The sequence below is a fragment of the Aythya marila genome, assembly GCF_965140915.1.
Source record: "Aythya marila genome assembly, chromosome: 1".
Classification (NCBI taxonomy): Eukaryota; Metazoa; Chordata; class Aves; order Anseriformes; family Anatidae; genus Aythya; species Aythya marila.
In genome coordinates, this window is record NC_139042.1 from 63,318,214 (window position 1) to 63,343,187 (window position 24,974).

Below are 24,974 nucleotides of genomic sequence, written 5' to 3' on the forward strand. Positions count from 1 at the left end.
GTTCTCGCTCTTGATTTTGCAGTTTTGTCTTACTTGCTCACTGCAATAAACTCAGAAGCTGACCACAAAAAGAATCGGTTATTTTCACAAAGCTCAGCTGGTAGCTGCCCTCCTCCAATTCACCCAGCCTCGACTTTTCATTCATGAACCACCTGAAACAAAGGTTCTGCCTCCCCTACCTGCACTATCCTTCTCACTGGCATCTTCTGGCTCCACGGGCGTTCAGTCAAGCATTGCTTCATTCCTGCTGTCTTTTCTTACATGCCTATGCACTGGAGCCCAACTACCCATGAAGAAACCTGAATGAGATCTCAGATAGTGTAGAAAATGTTGCAGAGATGCAGTTTGCTGTGTACCTTGCTAAACAAAAGGTGCAGGATGAAGAAATTGCCAGGCTACATTTAAATGTAGTGTTGTTTTTTTTTCCTGTTATCATTCCCCTTTCTTTTTCTTTCTTCTTCCCTTTTGCTTTCTCGCATACAAGACCCATTGCTATAAAAACCAGCACCAATGGAAGTACATATTCTAGAAATATTTCTACTTCTGATTTCCCTTATCTACAGCTTAGCTCTGCTCCCATCTATCACCCAAACAATAGCTGTGGAAACGGGCCAGAGCCAAACGCAGTGCTCAGGTAGGCTGCAGAGAGCAGAAGACAGCGGAGAAATTTGACTTCAGCAGACAAAAGACTGCTTGGGCTCCGATTTTCAGGTTGTTTCTAAGAGCCAAGAGCTAGCTTTAAATCAAGAGAAACTCTGAGCGTTACAATTCAGTGCTGAAAACCTCAAAAATTGTCTACACGTTTGAACTAATGCATTGTATTTACTGAACAATACCTCTCAAATCAAAGCCACAGAATGCTTCACAAGCCAACCTAGGTATTTCCTCTGCATTGTACAGAGTGAAAGGAGTAATCTTCAAATCAAGGCCACAGCAGCAAGAATATGAATAAAGATTTAAAACCCGTCTGGTCAAATGAATAGAAAGATAGGAAAAAAAAAAACCACAAACGCTGCACACTGCCATAGTGTAAAGGTTGACAGCACCTTATTGCTTTCATGAAGCACGAAGCTGTATGTGCAACACGTTAAGAAGGACCTTTTCTGACACCTATTTGTAGCATTTCAAGGATTTCATTGAAAAAAAAAAAGCACTGGGATCACAATGCCACCAGATCTTATTTGACTGAAGACAAAACCTTTACAAGAAAGCTGGCTGTAGTGTGGCATACACCCTCAGAACAAAACGAAGCGAGGCAAACACTTCTGAAGGTCCTTCCGTGCATCACCTAACTACTCAAAACAGACCGTGGGGAGAGTGGAAGGATGTTCCTCTTGAAGTGTTGGCAGAGAACCAGACACCACAGGCTCTTACCTGGCAGCTGGAGTTCAGAAGATGCAGGCAGAGGCCTTTGCTGCTGTATTATATCACTAAGGGTGCACTGCACACCTTCAGGAAGGCAAAAGCAAGAGCTTTGCTCAGAAGCTGACGCACAGGGCAATTCTGCTCCTTTCCATCTCTAAACGCAGCATCCTCTGGGTCTGCTCTGAGGAACAGTCCAAGCCTAATGACAAGCCCACTGTCACGTATGTCCCACACACATATATCCTCTCACACAGCAGACACAGAGCAGGGTAGGAAGACAATAAACCATCTTTCCCCACTTCATATCTTCCCCTCTTCTGCAAAGCCCCAGGACCCGTGGTGACAGCAATGACACTCCAACCAAAGATGCCAGCCTAGGACTTGCGTGTTGCAGGTTTGAACCGGGTTTCTTAGGACGCATTTGATCATCATCACTTGGTCGTATGCAAATTGCACAACGGCAGTTTGACAAAAAATCGCAAAAAGTGTCCTCGGGTAGCAGTTAAACGAAGGCTGGGCCCTCCAAGTGCTGCAGAGCCATTCTGATCTAACTTTTGACCTGAAATAGGTACCAGCTGTACCTTTACAGGTCCCAGCTGTAAAGACTACCACGACAGCTTACTGACAAAGCTTTGGCAAAGGCAATAACAAAGCAATGTCAGATATTGGTCTGAAAATAGGGCTGGTCAGAACTTCACTAGGAGAGCATTTTTCTAGTGAAACAATTGCCAAGTTGTTTCATCTAAAAGTATTAGGAAGAAAAGTATGTAGATTATAGGGATGAGAATGAATAAACATCTCATCCTATAAATTTGTAAGGATACCACTGATTAAGGACAATTAGTAAGTAGGTTCAGAGCACAAGAACATTTCATTTCCAGTCAATGTTTTGATCCCTCCAATTATTCTGAAATGAGGCATTGCACACTGTATTTAACTATTTTGTTTCTCATCACTCTGCAGTTACATCTCAAATCCTACCGTGTCGCGAGCTTATGGCAGACCACACCAGTGTCTGTTATGACTTCACTCAGTCTCAGCTCAAGGTGGACCTTTCCCTGAAACAAAACAAAAAAAAAAACACCGCATGAAAAATCAGTGTTATGCAAAGCCAGCCACCCCATTCCAGTTTAAAACAAAGTCAGTTAATACAAGCAATTTCAGGAGGAGTTTAAGGACTGGTTAACAGCTGTACAGGTGAGATATTTCACTTGCTCAAGAATCCAGGTTAGCAGACATCTCACCCAGTCGCAGTGCATAATTACTCCCCCGTTACCTTATCTCTCTCTGCGTGTTTTACTAGTTGACTGATACGGAGTTTCTGTGGTCTAGAACAAAAATATTTTCTTGTCACTTTGTTTATGTTTAGCATTTGAAACACCGAGCTAAGATACCCAACACAACCATTGAAACTCTATCACATCAGTATGTTATAAAGAAATACCTCTATGCTTTATGCTCTGGAAAACTGAAGGGGCTAAAAGCCATGAAGTTATGACAATAAACTCTGAGACAGGTATCAGTAAAACTACACTGGGCAACTAAAGAAAAATAAATGTCCAGCATGTCACCAGCATCTACTGTTATACAGTCTTCAGCTCCTCACCATCACATTGACTTTGTGGTGACTTGGGTCAAAAATCTATGCTCAGATACGCCAGGAAAATAAAGGCCATCATGAATACAAACTGCATTGCTCTCATTAACTCTGTTATGTTCCAAAACACAGCACTGGCAAAAACTCTTACAACATCTGTGGTAAAACACATTTTGTTATTGAGGTATTCTAGCATTTCAATGCTGCCCAACAGTCATTTGTCAATCCCGTTGGCCAAAATGGAGTCATTCACCTTCAAAACTACCTCCTCTCCACCTTTTTTTCACCAAAGGACCCTAAAGCCCACCCAGCTAATTAGTCAGAGCTCTGATGCGGGTGTCATTATTGACTCAGTTTGTCTCGACTCATGCGAAAGCCCTTTCCTAATATAATATCTTCCAGATTTGACCTTTCCTCTTTGTCCACATCACCAGCACTCTTGCCAAAAGCTGTCCGTCCCGCCTCGCAGAGGGGAGTGCAGACCAGACCCTGGCCCCACATTGCTCCCTGCCGTTACGATCGACTCCCTCCACACTTCTGTCTGGACCAAGGCTGCTGAGAGCAGTCCAAAGCTGGGCAGGGAGTGCAATAACGGCACAAATGCTCAGAAATTGGGTTTAAGCTCATTCCCCAGCACTCCTACACTTAGCTGTACAAACTCTGAAGCCAGTGCCAGAATGTTTGTCCCACAGAAATCGATGAATGATGGCTTCTTACTGTTCCCTTCCTTGCAAACCCCCTCCTAGGGACTTACTGCACTTCCATCCTTCCAACCTCTGTCAGCCACTTGCACACTTGGTATTGAGTCCATAGCATTTTTTTCCGTCCAGGGCCTGGAAGCATTTCCCTGCACAAATGCATAAAGCCGCATCTAGACCCACCTCTTTCAAACTCAGTCCTGTTATAATGCCCATCACAGAGGCCCTAAGAGGAGCTAAGCACACCACCAGCTGAGAAATCAAGTTATGAAGGGCACTTTCTGGCTTTATTTTACGGCGTTCTCCTTTAATCTCACTCTTCTCTCTTCCACGTATCTGAACACAGGAGCTAAACCATGCTCTCTGTAGAACAAAGTTGGATTATCAACCTGTAAAACAGCTGCTGCCATCTTTGTTGATGTCCTACGTATTACCTGTGTTAGAGAAATCAACACCGGTATGAGTTTTGAAGGAATTAAGAGACGTGAAATGAGGTTTAAGAACTTGACAGAAAATCTCCCTTTGTAGAAAAACACCGAGAAGGCAAGATGCTTTCACAGGAATGCTTCCACTGATCTTAAACAAAGGCGAGACTGATCTCTCTCAGGGATGAAAGAATGCTTCAGTACACTTAGGTGAGCCTGCATGTAAACTTCATTTACAGTGCTAATTCGCTAGATCTCACTCAAACTGAGTAATTAAGATGAAAGCTCCCTACTGTAGAAATTATGCTCCAAAAACGCTCTCAAGCCAGCAGTCCCTCGCACATTTTCCCAGCGACATTAAGAACAAAATATAGCTCAGCCGCCTTTGGGCTGGAAGCCAGCTCTTCTTGGAGCTCTCATTTTTCTCTTCTGAAGATTTCGCGAACGGCCAGCTGCTCGAAAAGTGCCTCAAAGCTTCAGACAGCAAAACAAAGGTCACGGGATCACCGGGCCTGGCAGCCCCGACGACTATTCCCAGAAAACCTCCCCACTTCCAGTTAAAGATTCAGTTACACAAATACATGAAAATAAGGCTGCAGCAGCATACTTGCAGGTTTAATTCACAGCAAATGTAATTCATACGTAAACTGAATGTTTTTTCCCAAGTCATCTATACCATTAGGATCCATCTGAATAAATTTCCTCCTTGGAATCAGGCAATCCCCTGAGTTGGAAGGGACCCACACGACCACTGAGCCCAGCTCCTGGCTCCACACAGGACCACCCAAAAATCAGACCCTGTGTCCGAGAGCATTCCTTCACCGTGTCATTCGCTGGTGTACGATACACTGGATAATGCACTTCTCAAAGAGAAGAGAGAAAGCTGTGCAATAGATCAGCATTATAAAATCAGGACCTCAGCTAACCAACAGAAGGTCAACTGATCATCTGTACTAGACTAAATGCACCAAAGAAGCAAGAAGCTGCTAAAATATTTACTTACAATTTAACAAAATTTAACAATTTAACAATGTACTTACAACACCAAAGACATTCATACATAACCACTAGGGTTGGAAAAGCCCTCCAAGATCACCTGGTCCAATCATCCCCCTACCATCAGTATCACCCACCAAGCCATGTCCCCAAGCACCAGGCCCAACCTCTCCTTGCACACCCCCAGGGACGGTGACTCCACCACCTCCCTGGGCAACCCGTCCCAGTGCCTGACTGCTCCTTCTGAGCAGAAATGGCTCCTCATTGCCAACCTGAACCTCCCCTGGTGCAACTTGAGGCCATTCCCTCTGGTCCTATCACTGGTTACCTGTGAGAAGAGGCCGACCCCAGCTCCCCACACCTTCCTCTCAGGTAGCTGCAGAGATCAATGAGGTCTCCCCTCAGCCTCCTCTTCTCCAGACTAACCAACTACACAACAACAATATTTAATTATTAACAGAACGACTGATATCACCTAGAGCCTCTAGCTGTTGATGACAGCATTTACAAGTAGGAAATACCAGGTAACGGGGCAGGATAACAAGCACAGTGCCCCTATTTTGCCGCTGAAAACACCGTGGCTTGGTTCAGTTCAGAGAGATCCCTGCTGTGGAGCCAGGGACTGAATCTGGGATGAGTCCCAGGCCTGTGTCCTAACCACAAAGTTCTTCTTTCCCCTTTAACACAGCAAGCGAACTCGGAGAAGCAGCTGGATGTTTGACAGTTTCGAAGTAGGATGCATTAATGGCTGAAGCATTTACATAAAAATAAATCAGCATATTCCTAGAAGCAGGGGTGTTCGTTAGCATACCCCTCACATCAGGAAGAGTAGGATTTTTTCAAGGAACAAGCTGCCAAAGGAGCGCCAGCTCAACTGCTGAACAGCACTTCCCTTCTCCTACACAGGGAGCGATACGGATGGGTGGGTTCAGAGGTCGGGTGTCCTTCCTAATCACCTCCAAAACACCACCACGGGACCAGACAGGTTCTACTTTTCCGTTCTTGATCAAGGAAGTCATCAGCTGATTCAATTTCACGTAGGCAAGGAGCGAGTATTCAAAAGGAAATCGGTAACAAACAAAACTTTTAAAAGGCCTTCCTAAGAAAAAAAATAACTGCTTGTTAAATATTGCCTTTACTAAAATAAATAGAAAAAAAAAGGATTAAGTTCCAGTCTTGTTAAGATCCTCGTAACACTAACAGGTATCAGGAAGAACTCAAAAATAAAAAATTGTCTCAAAAATAAAAGGGAGGCTAATTGCAAGCTTGCAAATGAAAAGAAAAAAAAAATGGCAGAATCAAAGTTGTGTTTTGATAGGTACAGGAAAAGTTTGCCTACACAATTTCATTTTCCTTGGAAGCTATAAGCTACTGCAGACTGAAACAGCAGAAGGCAGCTGTACAGCAAGCATGCACGCACTGCTTACTTGTCTCACGTTTCCAGCAGTTGCAAATTTGTGGTTTCATTTAAACACTGTATGTGGAAGTAGGAAAGAAAACACACGATAGCGGATTATCCCGAGGTTACTGCTTTCACAGAGCTCTGCCGTGCTGGCATGAGCCACTGGGAGCATTTTTAACAAGTGTTGGGCTTTAGAGGCAGCATTCCCCAAGGAAGACACCCCTAGGAGACACTTCTTGGTGGGTGATGTGCACGTTTTGGGCTGCAACTTAACACACATCACCTAGCCCAGTGACTGAATGCCACTTCGGACACCTGATCTAACTCAAAGCAGATGTGATCCAATGTTTTAGGGAAAAAGTTCCTAAAAAAAAGCACTAACAAACACCAGGAACCCCTGGGGTTTATCCCAAGCTCCAGTAAATGCAGAAAGAACTCTGAAATGATGTGAATTTAGTATTCAGCACTAGGTGCTCTTTACTTTTACTGCTTTTCACTCTATTATTTCAGGCTAGCTTTTTAAAGCAACAAACCAAACTGGGATAGACTGTCTCACCCCCATGAACACTAAATACTCTGATATTCATGTGGGGAGGAGGAAGTCTTGCCACAAAGCAGGATCTGGTCAATAAGCAGCCTTTTTGATTCTCACAAACATTATTATGAAACGCTCGCCAGTGTTGCCACACGCGTCAGTTCTCCGAAATAATTTTATCAGCGGGCACGCAGCCTTGAGAATCTTCTCACTCTATCAAAACAGAGATTTCATATCATTTCAAAACAACTGAAAGAGGGAAACCTAAAAGCCACTGTTCATAAAAAAAAAAGAGAGGGTAACACCCATTTATTTCCTGTGTGCAGTGGAAAGCCGATACCGAACCTGGAAGCTGCTTCTTCTTTTTCAAATTTGCATAGAGCCGTGCTTGCAGTGGGTTACACAAAATGTGTCAGTGACTCCTCTTCGTGTTAGAAGCACCTAAATACCTACAGGAACACAGCTAACGCCAGCGCTGGACAGTGGGCACGCAGTGCTCGTAGCTGTTTAAGAGAGCAGGTATTTCTATCAGTCACTGGAGGGGTATCGCCCTGTGGGGTTGCTCCTGAAGACGATTTGTTCAACCTGGTTTATTTTCAAACTAGTTCATTTTCAGAAAATAACAGTGAACATCAGAGCCGTTCCCGTTCAGTACAGTTTGCTCTGCACGTAGCTAAATCAATGCTTTTTATAGAACAGGAAGCAGACAGATATGGGGAAGACCATGGCAACTTCCACAATATTATGAAGGGAGGGCAAAAGAAAACAGCAGAGCAACGCGTTTCCAGCTTCCTCTGGGCATCTGGGATAAACTTCTCTAACCGTCGAACGGGACTGAACGCAGGAGAGCTGAGTCAAAAGCTTGCAGTGAAATCCTGGCTCTGCTGAAGCCGTGGCAAACCTCCCACCCTGGCAAGGGCAGGGCTTCATTCACGAAGCCTGACACGAGGAAGACAGATCTTGCTCTCTGCGGGGAGGCGCTGACAAAGGAGCAGAGTTTTTCTGAGCAGCACAGGACGCCTCGAATCCATCCTTCTAGCTAAAACACAAAGCATTTCAGAGCCAGCAGCGACTGCCAGCACGACAAAAGGCTTGAGTGTAGGGGCACTCTCTGAACATACCTGCCAGCAATGTTTTCCTCTAACGCTGTAAGGTCCAAGCAGGGATGTATCGCCTCACGCCCAGGAACAGGCACGCTTCAGCAATAATCACAGGCTGGGTAAGCAAAATGCTAACGGGGCAGAAGAAGGAGGAAGGGATTCTGGTGCCTGAAGAAAGTATTTCTTAACACCCGTAATTTTTTCACACTGAATTTGAGTACAGAAGGTTAAAATTGAGACAATCTGCTTCCTCAGTGTTGGTTATCTGCCCTTTACATATAAGTATGGTTTTGTTTTTGTTTTTTTTTTTAAGAAAAATGATAGCTAAATAGGCATGTTTCAGACATATCAAAGCTCTTACAAGGAGGAAGGGGAAATGAACAATTTTCAAGCTTTTATGTCAGGGCTTTTTTTTGCTCCGCTTTCCCAACAACGAATTTTACCCAAGACTAGCTTTGGAAAAGCTCTCATGGTTCATACCGAGAACTCAGGTTGAATGCTCCCAAAGTTAATCCTGAGAGTTCAGTTGCAGGAGAACATGACCATTTTACATTTGGCATTGCTGTGGAGGAAGCAACTCGAAGGACACTTGAAAACAGGAACATTTGAAAGCAAGAGCCTGCAGAGGAAGACACGTCAGAATGTAACTGGCTCTCCTTTTATTTCTCCCCCCGTTTGGCATACACGGACTGCATGGTTTGGAATATGCTTGTGCGTTTTGATATTAATCAGAATGTCTCTGGATCTTTAACCATTCACTGATTACATGTACACAAAAGGTATTTGGCTTGCAAAGCTCGAGTTCCACCAAACAGACTTAACTGTGGAGGGCTGAAGCTGCTGTGGAAAAAAAAAATCAACAAACAAACCTGCTCAAAACCAGAAAAGGCCTTCTGAAGGTTGGCTGTGCACTTGGGCTTAACTGAGAACATACGGACATAGGGAGCACCTGTCATCTACTGCCCCAGGCAAACATCTGAAACAGTTACTGTCAAATAAAGTCCTGCGTGTGAAGGGAAGGCAATCATTGAAGAGAGATGTACGCACAGCAGCATGGCAAGTTTTGCTTCCAGTTCTTGAAAAGCAGGAGAATGAGAAAACAGCAAATCCTGAACGATAAATGACTCGTGGAAAAGACACACCTCCCATGGAAAGCGTGCAAGATCACGCTCCTACTGAGCTTAAACAGCTGAGCAAGTTCTGTCTTCTGCTGCAAATCCCTCTGCCCTTCTTAATCTGCCTGGCTGGTTTAACTTTTGCATTGAGATAGGCCGTGAACATTTTCATTAATGGTTCAATGGCTTCACTTTCCACAGAAATGCTTGAGCATTTGTGCTGTCAGAGACTGAGTATTTAACTCGGGGCATGGCAGCATCCCACTGAGGAGCCGGCAGGCTCCAGCACAAGATGGGAACTTCAAACTCCTTTAGCTAAATCCACACAAACCCACCTGGTCACAGCTTCATGCTTTCAGAACAAGTTTTCCAGCGTGGAAAAGTGAGCCCTGAATTATGCATTTAACAGCTCCTGCCGAGTTTCATTCCGCACGCTGTGTAATAAATCTTCCAGACAGCATTGAACACGTTTTAGTAGATTTAAAAAGTAAACGTTCAGAAATCATAAAATTTCCCATTCGTATGCCAAACAGATGTAATTTTGCTGAACGTTCATAGCTCATGCTCCACAGAGCAGCTTGAACTTAAGCCACTTGGAGTAAAACAGTCTGATCACCCAGGTTATACCTGAACTGCATGTGGAATATGCCCTGACAGCACTACAGCAGAAGATGCAACACAGTTTTATAAAACTACCCAGAGCAAAAACAGCCAGTGAGCTGTGGGGGCACTGATTTACCAAGAGAATAAAAGCCTCTTGCACTCCTGACAACACCAAACATCTTTATAAGTCAGTAAGAATTAGCAGGGTTGGAAAACCATAGGACAATGCAAAGCCTCAAGCTAAGCATCTTGGTAACTGTGTCCAACATTACCACATAATTTTGATTACAGCATCGGAATGATTAGTTGCAGCTTCCAAATAAAACTGGAGAAAATAGCACAGAAATATAAATAAATGCACTCAACTTCTATTAACACTGATTTTTACTGTTCTGCATTTGCAAAAAAAAAAAAAAAAGAGAGTAATCTTCACTTCATATACTAGTCCCTCTCTTTATATGAAAAAAGAAAACAGTATTTCCATTTGAAAAACTTGTACCATTTCTGAACTCCCTAAGTTAGGTCCAAACCATGTCAATAAGGAAATTTTAATTATACACATTGAACTAGAACAGCTAAAAACACCAGCTCTTCCATCAGAAATGCTGTTTTCCATAAGTTCAAGTCAATCCTTCTGTTCTCAAAAATAAGGCCAAATGTATCCCAGAACTGGGCATCTGGGAACCAAGGCACCCAAGATCATTAATATTTCATTAATATTTCCATAATCCACTGATTGTAAGCTGGTTTGCAATTTCCGACTGTGCTGGTTGGTCTTGCTTAAAACCTAGACATTTTCAGGCTTTGCACATGGTAAAGAACAGCTCTCTCTGGGCCTAACACTGTCACCCAGTTTCTTTCATATCACGGCCTAATGATTAGAAGGAATCAGAAGCCAATCTGGTTTGTCTGTTCTTTGTTTGCTTGTTTTGGGTTGTTCATTTATTTATTAATTACCCACTCTGACCTCAAACCAAGTCACATTCTTTTTGATACTTACTCCTCATTCTGTTCAAAGTATTGAATTGACAGTAGGGACAGTAGCTTGCCTCAGTGCAGTGCTGTGATGCATAACTAAATAGCCACAAAGTGCTCTATGACATGGAAAACGGTATTTATGACACGGAAAACAGCATTAAGGCCACTGACTAACAAAGACAGAAGTAAGATGCAGGCAATCCCTGGCACATGGCTTAATCCACTAGATATGTGGCCAATTAGGATAATTACTAGAATGAGAGACTGATAGTTGGGACAAGAATATTGTTTTTTGCTTGTTAGTATTTGCATGATTCATTGCAAATGTTAACCTCTTAAAACATCTCAAATGATTTCCTTAAATTTGGAGAAAAACTGAGTAACGACCCATACTTACTGCAAATATTCCTTCTGCTCTTCCGAATGAAAAAGTAAATGTTTAGAAAAAAAAAATACAACTGAAATAACGCAAGCATAAAAGACACAAACAGAAATACACTTTCATTCCTCTATCTTCCCATGTACAAGAATTCCCACAAAATATTTACCACTCTGCTCCCGCTAGTATGGAAAACATAAAGCCCTTGTACAGACCACTTAACATAAAGACCGTGGAACATTTAAGTAAGTGGATAAAATCAGAGGGCTATTCGTATTTATACTAGTTGTAATAAATGTTTATCATGTAGCCCAGAAGCAGCTTTTAGCGTTGTGCTCTTGTAAAGATACAAATTGTGGAAGTGATGAACTGTGCAATTACAAACAGAGAGCATGCTCTTCGAGCAAACATCGTGCTCGTCTTCTCTCCGAAAAGGTAGAACTGTTTGCAAACCTTTCAGTTCGCAGCCTGAATTACCAATGCTGTCCTAGAAAGTACCCTGGGTCTAAAAAGCTTCCACAAGCTCACTCTGTGTAAATATTATACCAAAATAAACTATGCAGAGGCTTATCCAAATATTGACCTTCTTCAACTGATAAATTACAAAGGGAAAGTTTTCATATCCTGCAGGAAATAAACACTACATCTACTGTTTTAAAGTCACTGTCATCAGAGGCTTTGGGGTAAGAAGAAAGGGAGACAAGGGTAAACAGAACAGACTTCAATGTTAAAAGGCTATTAAAAGCCTTCCCATCACCATTGGCATCAAAATGTGGCATTAAAGAGGATCAATATTTTACAAGAGAATGCTACAGACCGAACAGGCTGCCAGGAGGCCTTCTCTGCATCACATGAACAACAGTATGTTATTTCTCACTCCAAATAAATGAAAAAAATACCCTTGAATATATTTTCACAAATGCTTCACTACGTTATAACCACACTACATACTGGAATGGATGTGCAATGCGTGTCTCCTTTTCTGACCTAGTATGGCCAGACTTGCTTGCTAAAGCCAGCACATTATTTCTAACCCTACCGCAGCTTCCTAAGCAGCATTTCCCTGTGCATTTATTGGGTTTATTGTACAGGTCAGACAATATCCAGGCTCCTAAGCAAACACTGTGTTTCAAAAGTGTTGCGGGTTTTTGTGTGCTTTGTTTTTTTTTAATAGAAAAAAAAACACAGTTAAGTATCTGATTTGTATTCACTTGATACCCAGCTACGTCATTTTAATTTCTTGTTTTGTTATATAATGACTGTTTTCACAAGACCTGACACTGTAATAGAAATTAGAACCTGCTTCAAAAGAGGCTAAGTAGAAAAAAAAAGAGGAGTGACACTGTGTACCAAAACCTGCAAAGTACCAAACCCTACACTGAGCTGAAGTGATACTATCATTAGCATTCCCAGGGTTTGGAGCAGGGCCTAGAAATCTGGCAAGTTTTTTTGTTGTTCTGTTGCATTTTTTTGTCTGAGATGTACTTGTTGCCATTCCTGTGACGACCTGCCTACACAATTATTTAAGACAGTACTGCACAGATATGATTTTCAAGGTGGTTCAGCTCCCTGTGCAATCAACAGTTATTTATAGTTTTGAAGCTATTTGATACCTAGCAGACAACCACACCCCTCTTTGTATCAGTGGCTCTGGTAGTTCACATACTTTTAATTATTTCTGCAGGCAGAATCCCAGCCCTTGTTGACTTAAGCACACTCGTAATTCACCCTACACACAAATACCCTCAGAAACTGCAAATACCAGTGAAACCTAAACCACACTTATGAGCAGTACTTCCCTTCTGCAGGGACACGACACACCTCGAGCCATGGAACCCACTAAGCCACCATGGCACTGTTACAAATGCTCCTTTGCCAAGGCAATCTCACCTGTACTTCTGAATCAGCATCAACGTGCTGGAGTTGAAACCAGGTGTCTCTGTTATGATACTTCTGCAGATCTTCTTTCTGTATTGCTACCTTTCCTGGAAATAAAACAAACCAGAAGCACAGTTTAAGACATGCTGTAGTTCCCCCAAAATGTGTTTCAATCAAAAACAGGTTTTAAAACAATGATTAAAGGACTATCCTATTCAAGAAAGGCTTCAGATAACGGAAAGACTTCTTCAGGGCATACTCATTTTTTAAACACAATACATAATTCTTTCTGATGAACAGTTTTTTCCACTTCATATTGTGAAAGCCTCTGAAATTCCTAACATCATACTCACTTAACGGACGGAAGCACAGAGCACTGCATGGATGAGTTTCCAAGTATGCTTATAGTAAAAATACCACTGTTGCTTTTTTTGATATAACATTACAGTTAAACTTGTGGTGGGAAAAGTTTGAAAACTGTTTGTTTCAGATGTTTGAGGCAGATGCCTGTAACAATCCCAAAAGATCGCAAGCATGGGGTTATTGTAAATAATAACATGTCAGGATGAGGCTCTTCACTGTATCTTTGGAGAAGAGATGCAGCAAGTGGAGATGTCAAGTCACAGCTGATTCCCAGACCTGCATTTTGAGGTCTGGTCACTTTGCCACTCTAGGTGGTAGGAGATCCACCAACTGTGCTCACTCAAAGCCTCGCAGAGCTCGTATCCCACAGCCCAGAACCATCCGAGTGATACCACTCACATACCACCTCTATTTAGACCAAAAATACAGCAGAGCTTTTCCCCCTGACCTTTTTCAAACCCCCTTACTTCTACCCAATTAACTTTTTTGGTAGCTATAGCAAAAGCAGCCTGTTTCATGCCATGAACTGATGTATATGCAAGCTAGGGGCTAACTTGTATGTAAAGCTGAAACTTTCATCTTGCCAGCCTCTCAGGCATTATGTAAAGCACTCTCCGAGGGCTAACGAAACTTTTTCCAAGCTTTTTTCTTTGTATATACAAAGCAGAGCACGGCATGCCTGAGGATCACGTGCTCCTCCGAAAGCAGCCTTGGGCTGGGTGGCTCCCCAGGCACCGAGGAAAGCAGTGTGTTCAAAGTGAAAGGATCCAGGACAGCCAGAGATGTTCATGAGGCTCAAGAAAGCCACTTTCTGGCAGCGTGGTTTGGTAGCAGACCTCTCCGCTCGAGGGACGCTCGAGGGAGTTGCTCCCCAGCTCCATGCAGTCTGGCCAGGGGTCATCACACATCACCTCAACAAACGTTACTAGAACACGTTTACGTTATCCACAAGATGAACTATGAAAATCACAAACACAAAGCAGTTTCCTTTCTGAAATGGAGACTTTCTTGAGGTCCCAGCTGTAAGTTTAGCATTACACAACTCCGTCCCCTGAAATTCTGGCCTTTGCCTTTAGCTGTGCTTGGAGGGCTCCCCCAGCCCTCCTGCCTGCCGGGCTGCTCCCAGGCTCTCTGTGGCAGCTCCTGCTGCATTGCATTCTCCTCTCACCCTCAGGTTCCTTCCAGTGACACTTCCCAGACCTGCAGGCCTGGTTTCTGAACGGCTCTGCCATCCTTCCACATCCTTCCCCCTGCAGCATCTGCCAGGGTTTCTGCTCTGGCTTCTGCAGAGCTTCCGAGCCACCGCTGCCAAGTCTTGCTCCCTCTGCCCTTGCTGCTCTCCTCCCCCTTCTTGTCCTTTGGAGATTACCAGATCCATCTCCTTGCAGGCATTGAACTAGAGATTAATACAGAGCGGATTCACTGCCAGGCTCTTCACTGGATGTGCAGAGCTAGCGACTGAAACTTCTTAGAAAAAGAGTAATTAAATTACACAAACCTACAACCTAATATGGCAGAAAGGGTAAATAAACCGTAATAAGACATTTGAGCTGTGCTGAACAGAAGATGTGAAGTTATTCTGCTGAGAACCTCTGTGCTGATGGCTGGGTATTTTCACAGCTATTGCTTTTATTCTCCAACCACAGCACTATGTGGGCAGTTTCTCGGCTTTTTCCTGTTGTAGTTTCTCTAAAACATTTTGTCAGAGGGCTACGCTGAAATGCATGACCTTCCACTAATTGCTGTGGCCCTTATCTGAAACTGTCTACTTTCACTGCTTGCTGTGAAAGTCTCTCCCAGAAACCCGACCGCAAGGTAACGCACACCGCAGGCTGTGCCGCCCGTATCTTTCTATCCCTTTTATTCAGCCACCTCTCTCACAGGAACATTCCTTGTGGAAAGCCACAGGACAATTTCAGCACCTTTACATGGCCGAAAAGCTGTTACCAGTGTCCCCTCTTTTCAGCAGGAGATCCCATCACCCTGTAAACCCAGGCTGCAAAACCATCTTAGCCAGGTCTGACTGTACGATCAGTAGGCAGCAAGAGGGTTAACCCGGTGGCACAGCTGTTTTGATGAGGAAACTGTTTGAACAGCACTGTTTGCTCTGCACACAAGCAATTCTTATTAACGAGTGAAACTTATTGACTGGGCTGGCTGGGATCCAGGGTTTTTTTTTTCACTGTAGACCAAGCCATCCGCAGAGAAGGAGAAGCCAGTGGGATAAAGTGCGCGCGTGTGTGCGTTGGCGGGGGTAGAGCAAAGAAATGGCCGGCACTTTGGCTAGTCTAAACGCGTTTAAGAGTGTATTACTGGTAGGGCAGACTGTTTTATCTGTCCTGTGAAACAAATTGTCTACATAAGGCAGCGGCCTGCAGGATTTGTAGCTCTCGGCCTGCATACGCTAAGCCACACCAGGCTCCGGTATCACTGAGAGCCACCGGGCCCTGCCCTCGTCACCACAGCCACTCGGCCTCAGACAACTTCAAGACTTCGCAAAGAATTAGGTTAACTCTGGGCCAAGAAGCACAAGCTGTCGGCACCTGCCATTTGAACCGATAGCACCCGGTGAAGGCCCACAGCTCTCCTTGAAGATAAACCTGACGCCAGAGGTCGGCAAGGTTTACCGCCTCTCAGCTCGAGGACTCTTCCTCTCAGTGGCTCCTGGGCTCGACCCCATAGCACAGTGCTCCTTTGCAAATACTGCTCAGCAGTAATACCAGCAAAGGTTAGGTAAAAGCATTCTTCTCGCCTGAATTAATCCATTTTCCAGGTCTGACACTCGTCAGGACCTCAGGCTGGGGCAGTGTGAGGCAATTCACACTCACTTCCACACTTCTGTCACCCACATGGCAGCGTTTTCCCTATATCCCCCAAATCCACACTGAACAGACCTGCAGTGGCATATTTAAATCCTAAACCCTATGTTCAAAACATACGTGACTGCCAAACCCAACCCCTTATCTCCTTGGGAAGAAACCAAACCACCAGCAAGCTGCTCTGCCAAGCACAGGGCCAGGGCACGGGTGAACGAAGTTACTACAAAAGGGCCCTTTATGATCCCAAGGGTGCAGAGCCTCCTGCCTTCCCCACCCGCACACCTCTGTCCCTGTGTCCCAAAACTGTTGAGGAAACGGTGCCAACTTTAAGAACACCAAAAAATGTAAATAAACATTTTTTTTTAAGGAGGAGGAGGGAGGAGGAAGTTAAGTTTCTGGGGTCATGCGTGGGTGTTGTTTTCATTTTTAACACACCGATCCTTTCAGCTGACCTGTCTGACAGCTTCCCCGCTCAGCCACGTTGACACAGTGGGCAGGCAGGGGATGGCAGGGGGTCAGGAATTTGGGCACGGAGGCAGAAATATGCAGCAGAGGCTGGTGCTGATTTCTGGCCTCACCACTTGAGAAGGTGTTGGGAGAACGCTGCACCCTTTGGGCATGTCCCTTCCCTCGATGGACTTTCAAATGCTCCTCCCAGGTGAGCCAATGCAGGCCAGTAGCATGTCCTTGGGCACATACGAGCTTAATTCAGAGCTTAACATTTCCACACAAAGACTAGCATGGAGTTATAACTTGCCTCTGGCACTCTCCATCCAGTCACAGCTATGTCCTCCCTGGGTTTCCTGCTGGTGAAGAAAGGACTAGGCACCAGCTTGGGGATTATACCTCACCTTTTAATACTCGTTTGCTGGTTTGTAGAGTGATTGCTTCACTGCTGAGGGATCTGAAAATTTATGTCAGCTCCTAGACTAATAAAAGATACATTCCTTTGCAGAAAAAGAAGTCAGACAGCAGTACGACTGGAGCTTGTCATTTTAAAAGGACACAAGGCTCTACTTGAAAAACCACCTGACATTTATTTCGCAGAACCCTGTAAAGGCAGCACTTCAGGAGCTCCAGAATCTTCTCTTTAATTTATCTTGGGACACTTAAACGTTGAAAACCAGGAAACTTTGTGTACTGCTGCCAAGTGAGCTGAAGCAGTAAAATGCAATAGCATTTTAAAAAAGCACAATTCATTTAAAAAACAGCACAAATCTGCTTAGCCCTCCCACAACACGGAAAGAGACTGAAAAAAAAATGACTGCCTAGTTGAGGATCAGAAAGGTAGTGATGAAAATTAGGGGCATGAGAAGGTCTCAGAGGCTCAGGAGCAGCAGAATGGCTCCTTGCTGTCTAGGGTGCAGTGTCCCACGAAGCACAAGCACTACCAGACCATCTGCTGCCATTGGTAAGAATTAGTGGTGACAATGGCAGAATGCTTCCAACACAGCAGCGGTGCATCCTACGTAGAGGACTGAGGTGTACTCTACTCATATAACCCCAGTTTCATCTGGTTTTTGAATAACTAGTGCAAATAGAAGAATACATCACTTCCACCACCCATTTCCTCCTCCTTGGGATTTATCTTGAAGAGTAAGGCAAAGAAAAGTAGGCTTGAGATTAAAACATAGCTTCTAACCATGGACTATCAACGTTGGTTTTGCTGGCCACAAGCGTAAAGATCTCTCCTGGCTTATATCGCAATTTCTCCTCTACCAGCTCTCTGCCAGCTGCCATCTGGCCCTTTAGATGTACCTACATTTGAGAAAGGAGGGATAGCTAACCCATGGCTCATCCCAGTGGGACAGCAGTCACTGTTGTCTGCCTTAGAGCAGGCACTCAAATCCCTGAGCACGCTGCCTGCACTGGCCAACCATTTCCTCCATCAGCAGAGCCTTCCAGGTACTGCAAGCAGCAGCCACTGCTATTGCATTATCTCCACGGGCCCAGTCTGCTCTTAGTTCAAGCAAGACATAAACCCAACGGAGACTGCTTAATAGCTTCTGGTCTGGAGATGAGTCAAGTGCTGAAGAAAACACAGCAAGCCCAGCTCAAACTAGAGCAGCCAGAAGCGAGCTTGTAATGGGAGGATAAATCTGATTATATCCCAAATACAGGCACTATTAACACTGTCATTTGATAAGGATGGAGGCTGTGGAAAAGAACAGTCAAGGTTCTAGCACATTATGCCCAGTAATTTTGTTTATAATATGCGTACTTGTAGCAGGAAAAAGGAAAAATATGTATTTTTTGAAAGCTTGACTTTGTTTTCCTGCTTTTGTCATCATCCATTATGTTAAAACATATTGTGAGTGCAGCCTAACAAATTGTTCTGTGCAGAAAGCATTTATTTTAGGCTCTCTATGCAACCGAACCGTAGAGAATCTTCTCTATATAACTCTAGTTTATAGCTCCTCAAGACTTGTCATTGTGGGACACGGTCATCTGTTTCCTTTATTTCATTAGTAGCTATTTTTATACCATACTGAGTTGATATCTTTCCCATGCCATCCAACAGTACAGCACGGAAACAGTAATCTATGTTTTGACTTCTGCCTAAGCCATAGTTAGGGGTGGAAGAAATAGAGGAACACCAGTTTTTATTACAACATTGATCTCTGTTTTGTGTTGTATTTGAAGATCTTTCCTCTACTTACCTAGCAAGAAGCATAGTTTAGCAGGGAAAACTCTTTCCATTTTCCTTTAAGCCCAGTAAAATAATCAAATGGTGATGTTTCAGCTATATCTGGCAACAATTACCTAATCACAATAGATGGTTTGTTTGGGCCTTGGGTATTAAACGAGTGCAACTCCACGAATACACTTCCTCAGCCTTGGTAGCACTCGTTAACAAAGGCACAATCACCTCAAACAATTTTCAATTCCATGGAGTTTTCATTCTGTAAGAATGTCTGTGAGCTACGATTTGGTTTCATCTAATTTAGTCCAGAGCAGCTAAGTTTAATTACCTCTGCAGGCAAATTTGTTCCATTGCCTTATTTGCTTCAGCTCATCTAGCATTAAGCAGGAAAACAGTTATAAGCTGACAGGACACAGTGGCCTCAAGAGCTTCAATTCGTTGTACAGCACACCTAATAACCCCTATAAAGATGACTTAGAGCAGTGAGTTATAGGAAATGTAATTAACAAAATGACTTAATAGTTTGCTCCTGGCTGTCTGCCCCTTCATTGAGGAGCTTGCGCATGTGGCACCCATGTCTTTTTCAGTGCCATTTCCCCCCCACCGGGACTACAAACCCCTCTGCCAGGAGTGACCCACACTTAGGAAGTGTGATGGGCACGTGATTTGGGATTTAGGTTGAGGATAAATAATTGTATCCCTGTCAGCTGAAGGCCAGATGATATTAACTATGCTTTCAGTGCAGCATTAAGCAACTTGGTGTGGCACATTTCCTGTTTTTAACTGAGCTACGTATTCAAGGTCACGGTCTCGCGCCTCTGAAGTGTTGACTACACACCTAGGAGAATACCAGCTGCAGGCATAGCGGGGAGATGGTTTTCTTCAGAAAATCTAGCTCAGTTCTTAAAGGGTAGGAAAAGCCTTCTGTCCCAGTGCATTGCAACAGCTTGCCACATTTGAGTCTCACTTAACACTTCTAAGAAGCCCCAAACTAAATATTAAACCATAACTGCTACAGAACACATTTTTACATATGCTTTATTTAGCAGCATTTCTGTCCTAATACTCCTTCTGCTGCTTCCACACAGTGATATCTTGTCTTCCCGTCGCTGGTGAAGACACCAATTGCCAGTTTTTCAAGTTAATGCCATCTCCTCAACATTTTTTTCCTTGTAACGACTTGATGGCAATAGCTATGCTATTTATTATAGAGACACATGTCCAATTAAACTGGCCTACGATTCCTACTTGATAATTTGGAAGTAGAAAGAACATGTGAATTTAATTTGCCATTACTTTCAGTAGGGCATTTCCTACTCAGAGCATCCCCACATACTATATAAATCACTATATTAAACTCCAGGCAGTAGCAGTCAAGGCACGCATTATCAATGCCCAACTTAAGACTGATTTATCTCCACAGTGACTGTATACATCACGTTTTACCTAAAAAAAAGATTAATTATATTTCAGATCCACCGAGATGTGCATTTCTTCATTAAGTTTGCATCTCAGCTGGCACCCAAGGCTCTTCCAAGACACGGTTGTTCCGGAGCTGTATGGTTAGCGAACAAAAATCCCACATGACTTAGCAAATCGTCATTAGGAAAGTGCAAATGTAACAAGCAAACATGCAAACTAAAAGATATCTTTATCTGAACAACCCTCCCATCCTGTACGCCACAACGCTACAGCCTGTTCCAAAACCATATCTGCTACGCAGGTTCCAGTTTCTGAATTTGTTTGGCTCTCCTCGGAAGTTTCTGTCAGAGGCTTCAGGGGGTTCTTGTTTTTCATTGTCTCGCCCCCACTCTTTCCGTTTTTGGTGGCTTGAGCCTTCTCATCTGTCACACATTTGAGTTGCGTTTCGGATGTTTTTACCATCCCAAACTTGTACTTCGTATTTGAATAATAAAGATTGTGCCTACTCTGAGCTCCAGTCAACCTGGAAATCAATATTACAACACCAAGAGAAAGTGTTGGCAATACTAAATAGTGACTCAAAAGGAACTTTGCTAGCCAGCCATCTTCAAAAACAATAGCTCCTTGTCAAATTCTCACCATTTTATCACACATGCACACTGTGTTCTCTCTCCTTCTCTCTCGAAACCCCCTCAAAACCAAACAAACAATGCAAACAGATGTCTTAAATGGAGCATATCACACAGGAAACAGGCAAATTCACGAGCTCAGTAACATCTGAACTTAAAATTCTTCTCCCTGGAAGGAAGGCACGGCCCCCAGTTCCCTTCTCTGAGAAAATTTACTGCTGGATGAGCATGGGTAACCACCTTTTTTTCAGCAGAAGTGTCTCATGATGACAGAATATAACAAGAAATCTCTATAATGCAAGCAAAGGGCCCCTATTTGGAGAACTGAGCAGTTCAGTGGAAGCGAGCTCATTCTAGCACTGCGCTAACCAAACTGTTTCAGCAGGGACCTCTTCCTAACCTCCCTTTCTCAAGCCTCTTCGAGAAAAGGTCTCTTAAGACAAAGCTGAAAATAGATGTAGAGCAGCTATTTCTTTTAAACATTACACATTTTGTTCCTGTGTAAGAGCTGGTGTCATCACAAAAACTCCACTGCTTAGCTTTGCTGCTGCTGATTCCTGCTCATTATGAATTACTGAAAATAACCACTTGCAGTTACTCCAGAACACTGCTCTCTTTCCAGAGCATTTCCAATTCCAAGCAAAAGTTACAGAATTAGTATCACAAGGTGACAGTAATTCTAGAATTTTTCCTTCTCTCCATTGCCTGTTGGCTATTGATAACACTTCCACATCTTTGAAATGCTCTTCAAAATATACCTTTAATTTGGGAAGAGGGGAAAAAAGGGGGAAGACTCGGACTACAACAGCTACATGCACTGTAAAATTGTGATGTATATTGGTAACGCTGGAGTTTTGCCTTTTAGTGCTACATCAGTGGAGTAACAAATCAGTCTGCCTACATATGGATTCTGCAATGCATACAAAAATAAATTTATGAATCTTAAAAAAAAATAAATCACACGTTGCAAGAACACTACCTCTTTTTCCTGAAGAGGTAGTGGAAAAAAAACACCTGATCAATCATTCAGGAATCCAAACAAAGGCCCCTCTGTATCTTCTGCAAGTCTTTCCTTCCATGAACTACTCCCAGAAGCTTTAAGATGAGATTACTCCGGCAGCTCCTGAAGAATTGCCCTCCAGTGTCAGGGCTTGATTATTAAAACAGGAACTTAGAGAACACGGTGAAAAGGAAACAATTTGCACTTCTCTACCGACAATTTCATGGGTCTGGCTCGTGTCAAGTGTTCAAAGATCCCTGTTCTGAGGGAGAGGGTAAAGCCCTTAGCAAGAAAAATCACAGTCCACGGCCTGCCTGTTTGTAGGACATCGCAGCTACAGAAAACTAGTCAAGGATCTCACCCTGATGCTTTACCTAACGCTTCTCCTGCAGAGTACATGTGTATCTGGACATTGGATTCTGGCTGTGCAGCAGCATTTTCTCAGGAATTTTCTCAGTTTCAGTTGCTGCCACAGAGTTTTGCATGTTAAAGCTGAATTACTTCATGATACCTGGAAGATGAAATTCTTGCTTCCTAAGGAAAGTGCTTTGGCCCCACAGCTTTGTCTGTTACTGCCCTGTATTTACCTGTAGTTCTGCCTTTAAGATCTTTCACTGTGTATCTTGTGCTCTTTTTCTCAGAAAGAAACACAAATTTTGCAAGTATCCACCAACCCATTGAGGTAATTCCAGATTGGCTTAACAGGCTAAAAGAGTAAGTGTAACTCCCTGCCTCAAGAAAAAAAAAGTTACAAGGTTGAAAGAAACTTCCTAAGCATTCTTAATTTTCCAGTTTAAAGCAAAAAGTAATCTAATGCTTAAGTAATTCAACCTACCAACTGGGAAGTTTGGTTCAACTGTCAGTTTTACTTTGGAAATTCAGCAGAATCTAAATAGATCAGGAAACAAGGAAGTCCTTAAAAGTCATGGTAATTACCATTTGTCAGTGACTGAAGGAAATACATATTTACTTGTTTTAAATAAATACAACATGAAGATACACAGCTAAGAGGAAACATCAGCTTAAAGTAAGTTGATGTATCAGAAAAGAATGGAATACCTGACAGCAGACTAAAGAATTAAATAAAACAGAGCATTTTCTAGTTTAAAAAATCATTTAATGAAGGTTAATTCAAAACTCAGTAAAGTTGGTGGAAACTGTTTGAATCAGGCCATACAACCCAACACAGGACAGTGAATATAACCACAATTTCTCGCTGCAATGTTAAATGCAAAATCCAGAAAAAGAAGAATTCAAAGCTAAGGCTCTTACCAGGTTCTCAAAAACCAGGTCCTTGACCAGGTAGGTCTTTTTATTTAAAAAATAAAAAATAAAAAAAATTGCTAGATTCTGTACAGATGTGCTCCTTTAGGGACACAATTTCCTAGCTCATGTGTAACAAAAATCAAACAAAAAATAAATACAAAACATGAATCAGAAATTAAAGAAAGGAAAAAAATTAGCAACTGTATGACATACTAGTGTAATGTAAAGGGACATACGAAGAGATCAGCATCACCACTTTATGCCCATTAAGATAATGCATTTTACAGTATTACATAAACTATCGCTCAACATTAGACAATTTCCTCCATACAAGTTCTGACAAAACATGATAGCTGTAGTCACTTTATACTGGAATTTAAAAAAAAAAAATGAATCAGACACAACCTCAAAATTAAGATTAGAAACTGAAAAAGAAAACCATCCCACAACAAAACAAAAACTGAACCAAACCAAAAACAGTAGAAAAACCCCAAACCATTAAAGTGACTTAAAATGGAAACTGTTCCACTCAAAGATAATTATTAAACTTCCCAAGTTTTGTTCTGTTTTATTTTTAACAAGACTTTTATCCCTAAAGAGATAAACTGGGTGTTATGAAGTTTGCCACATGTGAAATGCAAAGCAAATACTATCTGGCAATGGCCTGCCCAGAGTAAGCAACAGCTTGCTCTAATATCGTTTATAAAATTTGTCTGTCATTGTGCTCTATCTATGAACAGTATGTATTACTCTGCATGTGATTACTGTAGTCATCATTTAAGAGTATTTCGTGCAGGTGAATACAGTGAGTCCTAGAACACAGCAAGACTAAAGGCCTTGCATTTAAAAAATATAGAGTAACAAATGATGTTGCCAACGTTTAATGGAGCTTTCATTGCCCATTTCAATTAAACTGCAATCTGTATTTGCTGTCATAAGAGCATTTATCTGACAGCCTTCTTTACAGTATGTAATACTGAAGGCACTTTTGTCATTTGACAAAAAGGAAAATACAGAGCATTACTTACCAGTGTCACTTTCAGTCATATCAAGACCCAAACTCTTATGACTATTTATGATCCAACAGTTACAAGTCCAAGAGAAGTAAGCCATAAGGAAAATAGTAATTTATGAACACATACCTATGATGGAATCCCTTCGAAAAACATCTCTGTCAAAAATATAAAATGACAGATGGCGAAAGGTCCGAGGAATTTCACAGTAAAAGTCTTCTCCATAGAAGGGGCTGGGTAAAAAAAACACACACATAAACACGCACATAAAAAAAAAAAGAAAGAAATTAGTGTTGGTATCCTGGAGGAACCAGCGTGCTACCATTTCACACCCAGAACATCTCTCTGGACTGCGATGCTCACTCCCTCCCATGCAGGTGCTCCTTCAAGCACAGCTCCTGCTCTTCCCATCTGAACTGCCCACAGAACAGGAGCAGGTACTTATTTTTATTTGGAGAAACAGAAGACCCTAAAGAAAGAGGGCAGAGACACCATTATTTGTTAACACAATGTGCCTCGAAAATGGGCAGAGGTCCCTGCTGCCACACAGTGCTTCATGTACCATCACAACAGGGGTCACAGATGACCAGGATGAGCACAATATAGCACGGATCAAGTAATACATGGATATTTTTAAAGGATTTTGTTTACTTTAATACCTGCAGCCATAACCTCTTTTCTCATCCCCTCCAAAGCATTAAATTCAAAGCCAAATGCAGCCAGCTGGTAGTAACTAAGCCTTGGAGC

General features: G+C 42.8%; 1 protein-coding gene across 3 annotated transcripts in view; it reads right to left on the reverse strand.

Moving 5' to 3' along the window:
* The window catches only part of RASA3 (RAS p21 protein activator 3), a 140,362-nt gene that overhangs the window by 42,651 nt on the left and 72,737 nt on the right, over positions 1 to 24,974 (reverse strand). For all 3 annotated transcript variants that reach the window (XM_082755124.1, XM_082755125.1, XM_082755123.1), the window contains 3 exons: positions 24,357 to 24,460; positions 13,084 to 13,178; positions 2,347 to 2,423 (listed from right to left, as the gene is read on the reverse strand). In XM_082755124.1, the coding sequence (XP_082611250.1) occupies positions 2,347 to 2,423; positions 13,084 to 13,178; positions 24,357 to 24,460 (276 nt within the window). The remainder of the gene's footprint in view (positions 1 to 2,346; positions 2,424 to 13,083; positions 13,179 to 24,356; positions 24,461 to 24,974) is intronic.